Raw genomic sequence first — 11,179 nt, forward strand, 5'->3', positions numbered from 1 at the left:
TCTCGGTACATTGAAACACATGCGAATAAGCAAATACTTACAAAATTATTCACTAGTCATAAACACAAGCTGGCAAACACGTTATATACGTATTTTATTGTTGCTGTTGTGGCAATGGAGACGTCTCCTTTTGCGAATCCCTTATCCTTTAGTGAAGAATCCGCCATACCTGTTCAATGAATGAATATACGCGTAATACATAGGTGCGGTGATTGTAGTATAATGTATATTTCACAGTGATATATAATACATTATATAGACATACATTAGGTATGTATGTATGTATGTATGTATGTATGGTATCGTAGTAATGTATGTATGTATGATGTATGTATGTACTATGTATAGTGTATGTTGTGTATGTAGTATTGTATGTATGTATGATGTATGTATGTATGTATGTATGTATGTAGTATGTATGTGTAGTAATGTATTGTTGTACTGTATGTAATGTGTATGTATGTATGCTATTTTTGTATGTATGTATGTATTGTATGTATGTATGTATGTATGTACTGTTATCGTTCGTATGTATGTATGTTGGTATGTATGTATTATGTATGTATGTATTATGTATGTAGTATGTATGTGAGTATGGTATTATGTATGTATGTATGTATGTATGAATGTATGTATGTATGTAATGTATGTATGTATGTGATGTATGTATGTATATGCGTATGTTATGTATTGTACTGTAGCATGTATGTATGTATGTATGTTAGTATGTATGTATGTATGTATGTATGTATGTAGTATGTATGTATGTATGTATGTATGTATGTATGTATGTGATGGTAATATGTATGTACTGTATGTACTGTATGCTATGTATGTATGTATGTATTAGTGTATGTACTGTAATGTATGTAGCTTGTATGTATAGTATGTATGTATGTATGGATGTATTGTATGTATGTATGTGTATGTATGGTATGTATGTATGTATGTAGTAGTATGTATGTTGTATGTATGTATGTATGAAGATGTATGTCATGTCATGTATGTATGTAGTGAAGTATGTATTATGTATGTTATGTATGTATGTAATGTATAGTATGTATGTAGTATGATATGTATGTAGTATGTATTGTATGTATGTATGTATGTATGTATGTAGTATGTATGTATGTATGTATGTATGTATGAATGTCATGTATGTAGTGTATGTATGTATGTATGTATGTATGTATCGCTATGTCATGCTATGTATGTATGTATGTATGTATGTGATGCTATGTATGTAGTTGTAGGTATGTATGTATGTATGTAAGTATGTATGGTACTGTATTATGATATGTATGCTATGTATGTACTGTATGATGTATCGTATGATATGTATGTATGTATGTATGTAATGTATTGTATGTATGTATGTATGACTGCTATGTCATGTATGTAGTATGTATGTATGTATGTATGTATGTATGTAATATATATATATATGTATGTATGTAATGTATGTATGTATGATGTATGTATGTATGTCATGCTATGTAGTGTATGTACTGTATTGTATGTTACTGCTATGTATGTATGTATTGTATGTATGTATGTATGTATGTCATGTATGTATGTATGCTTCAATGTATGTATGTATGTACTAATGTATGTATGTGATGTATGTATGTAGGATGTATGTATTATGTATGTATGTATGTAGGCTATGATATGTATGTATGTATGATGTATATGTATGTATGTATGTATGTGATGGTACCCTGTACTGGGTAATGTATGGCTAATGTATGATGTATGTATGTATGTTATGTATGTAATGTATGTATGTAGGTATGTTATGTAGTATGTATGTATGTAATGATAGTATGTACTGTATGCTATGTACTGTATGTACCTGTATGTATGTATGTACGGTATGTATGTATGTATGGTATGCTATGTATGTATGTAGTATGTTATGATATGTATGTATGTATGTATGGTGTATGTATGTATGTATGGTTACTGTATTGTAGGTATGATGTTGTCCACTCGTATGTATGTATGTAATGTTGTATTGATATGTCATGATGTATGTATGTATATGTATGTATGTATGTATGTATGTATGTATGTATGATATGTATGTATGTATGTATGTATGTATGTATGGTATGTATGATATGATGTATGTATGTATGTATGTATGTATGTTATGTATGTATGTATGTATGTATGTATGTATCTATGTATGTATGTATGTATGTATGTATGTTATGTATGTACGTGTTATGTATGCTACTGTATGTATGTATGTTAGAGTATGTGATGTGTGATGTATGATATGTGGGGACTGACTATGTGATGTGTGATGTATGATATGTATGCTATGTAGTTATGTACCTGGTACTTGCTATGTATGTTAAAAATAATGTCTGTCCATCAAATGTAAAATGAAAAATGTTCGTTTGTAGTAGCCATGTGTACCCTTGTCGGGCTCTTGTTTTTTTTTTTGTGTTCTTATGTTTGTGTTGGTTTTATATGTGTGTTGGTGGCTTTACATATTTCTTGTTTATCTTTGTCTTTTATATATGTATGTATGATGTATGTATGTATGTATGTATGTATGTATGTATGTATGTATGTATGTGTATGTAATGTATGTATGTATGTAGTATGTATGTATGTATGTATGTATGTATGTATGTATGTATGTATGTATGTCATGGTATGTATGTATGTATGTAGTAGTGTATGTATGGATGTCATGTATGTATGTATGTATGTAGGTATGTATGTATGTATGTATGTATGTATGTATGCTATGTATGTATGTATGTAATGTATGTATGTATGTATGTAAATGTATGTATGTATGAATATGTATGCTATGTTATGTATGTATGTATGTATGTATGTGATGTATGTATGATGTATGTATGTATGTATGTATGTTATGTATGGCTTGTATGTATGTTATTGTATGTATGTATGTATGTATTGTAATGTATGTATGTATGATATGTTATGTATGTATGTATTATGTATGTATGTATGTATGTGAATGTATATATGTATGTATGTATGTATGTATTATGTCATGTATGTATGGTATGTAACTGATATTATGTATGTATGTATGTTAGTATGTAATGTATTGTAGTGTATGTATGTATGTATGTATCGTATGTATGTATGTATGTATGCATTATGTATGTATGTAGTACTGATATGTATGCTATGTATGTATGTATGTATGTATGTAGGTATGTAGTATGTATGTATTGTATTGTATGGATAATGGTATGTATGTATGTATGTATGTGATGTATGTCATGTAGGTATGTATGTATTGTATGTATGTAGGTATGTATTATGTATGTAGGTATGTACTGTATGCTATGTATGTATGTATGTATGTATGTACTGTTGTATGTTATGTATGTATGTATGTATGTATGTATGTATGTATGTATCGGATGTAGTATGTATGTACTGTATGTATGGCTATGTAGGTATGTATGTCTTATGTATGTATGTATGATATGTATGTATGTTATTTGTGATGTATTGTATGTATGTATGTATGTATGTACTGCTTGTATGTTACTGATATGTATGTAATGTATGTATGTATGTATGCTATTGCTATGTGAGGTGTATGTATGGATGTAGTATGCTATGTATGTAATGCTGATGTAGTATGCTATGTATGTATGATATGTATGTATGCTATGCTCATGGTATGTATGTATGTATGTATGTATGTATGTATGTATGTTATGGGATGTATGTATGTATGTATGTATGTATGTATGTATGTATGTATGTTATGTATGTATGTATGTACTGTAGTATGTCATGCTATGTATATATGTATGTCCATGTTGATGATGTACTGTATGTAGGTATAGGTGTTCATGTATGTATGTATGATATGTATGCTATGTATGTATGTATTAGTATGTATGTATGTAGGTATGTATGTATGATGTATGGTATGCTATGTATTGTATGTATGTATGATATCTATTATGTATGTATGTATGTATGTAGTATGTATGTATGTATGTATGTATGTATGTATGTATGTATGTATGTATGTATGTATACACGTAGTGACGTATATGACAGGCGAGTTGGGACACAAATGGTATTTAATGTCTATCATTAAATCATTTAGTGTTTGTCCATAATTCCATGCCTATGATTGGCTGAGAAAAAATCAGTTGTATATGATTGGTTGATTTAATGACTGTCACTAAATATGGCAGGCGAGGTGGGACACAAATGGTATTTAGTGTCTATCATTAAATCATTTAGTGGTTGTCCATAATTCCATGCCTATGATTGGTTGAGAAAAAATAAGTTGTATCTGATTGGTTGATTTAATGACTGTCACTAAATGGAATATATGATAGACATTAATTCGAATTTGTGACTCTCACTAAATACCATTTGTGTCCCACCTCGCCTGCCATATACGTAGCACTGCACGTCAACGAATGTTGCGAGTGTGGCGTGTTAGCCTAGCGATGAACAGCCGTGGGTTCGCATGCGAAATATTATCATGTATGAGCCCTGATGTAAAAAATTATCTCGTAAAAACGAACTGTCGCCTGGAACCAAAATTGACTTTGACGAGACGATGTATTAATTAGTTTATATAAACACGCTATAATTCGTATATCCGTTTTATTTAGAAACATTAATTATACATATTACAACATTATTTATAAAGAACATTTTATTTTGGCTCCGTTTGTACTATTTATTAATACGGAGCTTTTTCCGTTCGAACAAACTTATTTTCGTTTAAACAAACTTTTTTTTTCGTACGAACGAACATGTTTTCATTCAAACGAATTAAAAAATTATTTTTTTGCTCATTTCCGTTTGTAAGCTTCGTACAAGGCAATATGCGGTCTGTATAGCTGACAGTTAACGCAGAACACTTCGCCGTTGGCGCTGCTAGGGCCTGTGACAGCCTCTAGTTGTTTCTAACACGTAAAAAACACGCCTCACCTGCGGAGCATGTCCTAAGGTTTACCACCAGGGTGAGCCACAGCAATATCTCAGCTGATGTCAAATAAGACATCATTGTCACTACTATTTCTTAAACCTGAGAAGAAAAGAAAAGCATGTCAAGTACAATAGTACTTAGCAACTCGCGGCTTAATTAGAATAATACTTGAGACCAGTCTTCAATGCTTTCTTGTTGCAATTACCCTGACCCAATATGGGTTGAGCCACTTCTATTTACTGAACGCAATATACTTACGCACACGGCAAAGAATATTTACAAATAAAACCACTAAAATTTTATAAATGTTTGGCCGTTATTTTTACCTAGGTGTGTATTATCACCTGTGTTAAAGCGTAATTTTTGCTACGACCTCTATTAGACTAGAGTTGACTTACTTATCATAGTAACGAATTCGCATTAGCTAACAAAAAGTTGTTGTTTATATTACAGAGGTTGTTGAAAACAGACGATGCCCCTATCAATTATTTACAACACTTCTATTAGCAGATAATTTAGTAGGCGGCACTTAGGAGTAATTAAAAGAACCACGCGGTCTCGAGCGAGTCTAACGGATTGGTGGTTACCGTGTTCATTTATGGATCGAAACCTACATCAACCAGGTTCGTTATGCCTGGTATGATAGCGCCGCATTACATAAATTATGAGCATCGTTAATTTTAGTGCCCACTGCGCACCTATTTACCAGCAACTAGCTAATTAATTACGAAATATTCTTTAATGGTAAGCAACACCTTCGTTGTTGGCGCCTTTGGCTTGATCAAGGAAATCAAGGAAGCGATCCAACGGGAGCCTATAGTCATACTATCACCAGCCGGAGAGTAAATGTGTTTCTATCATGTATGCACGTTCACACTAAAGTAACTAAATATAAGTGTCCTCTACTGTCGCTCATTGCATCAAGGGAATGGCCTGAAAGCTCGCATTGCTCATCCATGCACTTTTAGGTAAAACGAAGAGAGTATTTAACAGCTATCGTCTAATTGGCTAGAATGTAGATAAACCCTAAAATAAATTGGGAAATGATAATTGAAAAAACTTGCATTCATCCTAATAATATCGAGCATGCAATTTATTCTTTCAAAACACATAAAAGTATTCCCTCGTCATCATGTGGCTAAGTGATGCAATTGTGCCCCTTTAAGAAGTTGCGCAGGCCCTGCCCCATCTTTCGGAGACCCTTCCTAAACCCCCAACTGATATTCGCTAACGGCTGTCGAAGCTTATTCAACATATAAATGATAATAATATAATATATATATATATATATATATATATATATATATATCTTTAATTGTAATAGAAGAACCTAACCATAATAGAACCACCTAACCACAATGGCCGTTACTCACCCGCAAAGGTCGGACTTGCGTCGTCTACTAGCGATTCTTTCGTCGATATATTTGTTCGCTCGTCTGTATCTTGTACGTTTTGCAAAAGTCGACGTATGTTGTGCAGTTCTGCACGTAGTTAGGAAACAAAGTACAGCTAGGTTCAGCGTTAGTATTGCCGGCGTCGTCGTTGTATTATGTGCATTTTCCGTGCGCAGCCTACAGATTCCGCCATCAGCGTCCAGATCCACCCGCTGAAGTTTCCGAGCGCACACGGGCCGGAGATTCACTTCCCGAGCAAAGGTGCAGTAAGTAGATCAAGAAGAGACAGCGGGGATCGCGTTTGAATGCAATGAAATGTTAATCGCTGTGACGGGAGCGACCAGCGATGCACCGACCAGCTACCAACTTTCACCTTAACCCCTCTTCGTTGCAATTATCGGACGAAATATAAATACGCGCAAAACGTGATACTCCCAGAGTGGTCACCGTGCAGAATAGCTACGATTCACCGGCTGAGGTAGTTACGGCTGCTGCTGCTGCTAGGTTTCGTTGTGATGGTAACTGTGGTTAGGGGTAACCTAACAAACATGAAGCAACGTGAGGTGAGCGACAAGATGATAAGAGGGAGAGAGAGGGAGCCTCAAGCAGGCTTAATTAATAGAGACCCCGATGCTATATATATATATATATATGTGTGTGTGTGTGTGTGTGTGTGTGTGTGTGTGTGTGTGTGTGTGTGTGTGTGTGTGTGTGTGTGTGTGTGTGTGTGTGTGTGTGTGTGTGTGTGTGTGTGTGTGTGTGTGTGTGTGTGTGTGTGTGTGTGTGTGTGTGTGTGTGTGTGTGTGTGTGTGTGTGTGTGTGTGTGTGTGTGTGTGTGTGTGTGTGTGTGTGTGTGTGTGTGTGTGTGCGTGCGTGCGTGGGGGCGTGAGTGCGTGGTACGTGCGTGCGTGAGTGCGCGCGTGTGTGGATGGAATTTAATCTGCCTAATGCGAATGATTAACGCCTTTCGCTCAGCTCTGCGCCAAAGTACGCGCGTTTAATAATTCGTGCGGCTGGAAGAAAAACAATAGAGAATACTTGTCAATGTGCGATGTCAGCAAACAATGACATATTGATACTGACGGGTTAATATTGCCTGATGTTTATTTGTTGGTATTGGTAAGGTGGATATTGGTGATGCTCATATTAATCTTGGTTTGCAGATACATATCGATACGATGATATTGGTTGATATTATTTTATGGATTGGTATTGGCAAGATTGAATATAGAAAGTTCCCGTGTCCCGTACGATATATGGTGGTTCACCTGTATGCCGCCTGCTACTTGGAATCGTAAACGTTTCAATTATCTAACTGTAACCAATTATTATTATTGTTATTATTATTATTATCATATTGTCGTTAGTCATATACCAATTATTGATTCAGTCGCGCGACATTTGTTCGATATTTGTTTGATATATTAGTCACCTTGTGTGTCTTGCCCTGAACCATCTAATCCTGTCCCTCGTCCGTTACCGTTGGCGAGGTCTGTAACAGTATAGACCGCAGAACAGTATATTAGATCGATCTGCATATTATATTCGATCCATGGAGGGTTGCGTTTGTATATATTTGTATTAACATCCAATAGTAATATTTCTTTGATAATAAGGGTTTCAACACGTTCTATCATCTTATAAAGCTTACATCTTACAAATAGCTACATTAAGCTTCAATCTTATGAGAATGAAGATAGAGAAAGGTTGTGTGAACCACAATCATTGATTGCACTGTTCGTATTTTGTCTTACACAAATAAGTGGTAGACATTCGACGTACGCACCTTTACAAGCAGCGCCGTGTTGTGTTAATCCACCAACACACTGACAGACGCCGGAGGCGCAGATAGCGTTTCTTCTACAGTCGCTGTCCACCGTACAATAAGCTGTTTAGAAACCCCATAATAATTTGTAAATCGCTATGCACAAACCGCACATACACCAGCATGATATCACATACGTATCAAATGAGGAATAAGTAAATGATACTCATTGCGTATTCACTTATTGTATACGTAGATCAGGTTTACTCCTGATAGATTAGAACTACATTTGGTGAGCACAGATCAAGATGTCGTCGATCGAACTTGCTATACATCACAGCGTAGGCTGGCCAAGATAGACGCACGCACACGCCAACACGCGCACACGCATGCACGCAGGGACAAAAACGCACGCACACGCGCACGCACACACTCACAGATTGAACGCTCAAATATAGGGAAGGTCTACATTCCAACTCACCGAACACGCCGGCTTCGACGTATCTTAGTAGAGGTAGACATAGTAGAAACGCAGCGGACGCTGAAGTGATTATCATTGCATCAGCGGTTATCTCTTGTACGTGTGCCTTCATTGACGACGACCTCTAAACATAGTCGTTGCATGTCAAGTGCAAATAAATGTTTTGCGCACGCACGCAATACAAGCACGAACGGTTGACTTTTGCATATGGCATCTCGTAAAAATTTCAGAGGTTTGAGTTCTTGCAACATCTTTAGCGAATAGGCAAAAAATCACATACATACATAGCAATCGGAAGAATATATGTGGTGGTATTTAACCACCGCCACTCACTTAGTCACCATTTCTAGAGCCGAATTAAAACAATTCCCTTCTTTTTTCACGAATGATCGAATAAGCACACATATTTTCAAAAGGTAATAAATATTCCATGTAATCTCACAGAAAAATTGCATGCGCATAACAGAAATAACCCATATCAGAAACACGCACAAGCGCGCATACGCACGCACACAGGCACGTACATACGTACATATAATACACACACACGCACGTAAGTACGCACACACGTAAGTACGCACACACGTAGGCACGCACGCACGCACACGCACGCATGCAGGCACGCACAGAGACATATAGTTACCGCATAGCACGAAAAACACTTCAGTTCTCCTAATTAATGCCCACACACGCACGCACGCACACACACACACACACACACACACACACACACACAACACAAGCGCCGCACATGCACACACTACACACACACACACACCCACACACACACACACACACACACACAACACACACCACCACCACACACACACACACACGCACGCACGCACGCCACGCACGCACGCACGGCACGCATGCACGCACGCACGCACAACACACAGACATATAATATAATATATATATATACTTACCGATATATACTAGCACGAAAAACACTGTTCTCCTAATTAAAGAATCTTAGATGTGTGAATCTGGAAAATGTAGCGATGAGTACGAAAACTCAACTAAAAATATAATTAACATGTGGTTATACACGCATAAACAGTTAGAAGCACCAAACACCTGTTCATAATGAATATATCATCTCCATCAGTAGGACCGCCGACATCACACGTATCATCACCTCTATCAACGATACCAAATCAAACAACCCCAAGGTGCACCATGTAAGCTGTGGAAAGTGTAGGAGTGGTGGGTGGGGTGAGGACGAGAAGGCAACCAGTGTGTCCGATATTGTTCACAGACACGCCACGTGCCGCGAAAGTGGCATTTTTTTCATTCGTCCCTCAAACCTTTATACGTGCGTCAAATGTGACAGTGTGCCGACTCGTGACTGTCAAAGATAACCGCTTGAATCGTGTATACCATGTCCGGTTTAGGGTGCGCATTCAACCAACATATGGGATTATGTGGTACCTTTGGGGTACTTTAGGGTGTACCTTTGGGGTACCTTTATGGATTATGGGATTATTATATACCTTTGTGATATAATTGATGCTCGGCAATGTAAATTAATTCAATAGTATTTCTAACATTTGCCGTTTTATCTGGCTTGTCATTGCCGATATAAGACAGATCATTACAAATCCATGCATCATAATAATCATGCATCATTATAATAATTATTAATAACATTATAATATATTATATATAATAAATATTATTTTATTATTTATGTTAATTATCATCTTATAATATGCATCATAATAATTATGCTCTTAGTACAGAAGCTAGCTAACACCAAATGCTAACTACAGAATTACACTTGTCGTTGTGGACCGAGAACATGACAGCTATGAGCAGCGTAGTCAATATATCGTTTTTTGTCTCATTCTTCGCCTTGCACAGCATCCTGCAAGTACGTAGTCATGGCGCCTCCACGAAGCCACACACAAACACAAACATCACCAAGAAAAGATACAAAGACGCAAAGATAAAATGTGTTATTTAACATTTTAATTCATATAGCTTTATGCACCAATATTGCATGTTGCTTTTGTCTATCAGTATCGCCTATCGATTAATGTTTAATAGCCAACGTTTTTAACTCATAATATATTTTTCAGGTAACTAACATTAGAAAGAAGGCAGTGAATTTTTATATTAACATGTTTCAAATTTAGCAACTTCACTTCACAAACAAAACAGCTCCTTAAAGCCAACTTATTTACTGGAAATTGATATGGCTCTCTCGTTTTCTCGTTTGATCTCTCTTCCTCTCTCTATTTTCTCTCCTTCTCAGGAGAGACAGGCAGGCACGCACGCACAAAAGCGCAAAGAACCCAGGTACACGCAGCGTACGCAAGCACGCACGCGCGCACACACAAACACGGTGCACTCATGCACGCATTGAAATATACATACTTTATTCAATATTTCATAAGATACATATACAGATATATTCCAGATACGGAGAGCTTCAAAACAAGGGGTTTGAAGCGACACGTGGCCACTACCGCCACTAGCTGTTATCCGGAGTAGATATGTCCATCATAAGAAGACACCAGCCTGCTGCTGCTATTATAATATCATATGTCCATGTTCCTTATGGCTTGACG

The 11,179-nt window shown here is 36.4% G+C and overlaps 1 protein-coding gene across 1 annotated transcript in view; it reads left to right on the plus strand.

The window, feature by feature from the left end:
- The window catches only part of LOC106809102 (glycosyltransferase-like domain-containing protein 1), a 16,746-nt gene extending 9,091 nt beyond the window's left edge, over positions 1-7,655 (plus strand). The window contains exons 5-6 of the mRNA XM_014812060.1: positions 6,534-6,623; positions 7,521-7,655. Of these exons, the coding sequence (XP_014667546.1) occupies positions 6,534-6,623; positions 7,521-7,655 (225 nt within the window). The remainder of the gene's footprint in view (positions 1-6,533; positions 6,624-7,520) is intronic.
- The last annotated feature ends 3,524 nt before the right edge of the window (positions 7,656-11,179 follow it).

The sequence above is a fragment of the Priapulus caudatus genome, unplaced genomic scaffold (assembly GCF_000485595.1).
Source record: "Priapulus caudatus unplaced genomic scaffold, Priapulus_caudatus-5.0.1 Scaffold329, whole genome shotgun sequence".
Classification (NCBI taxonomy): Eukaryota; Metazoa; Priapulida; class Priapulimorpha; order Priapulimorphida; family Priapulidae; genus Priapulus; species Priapulus caudatus.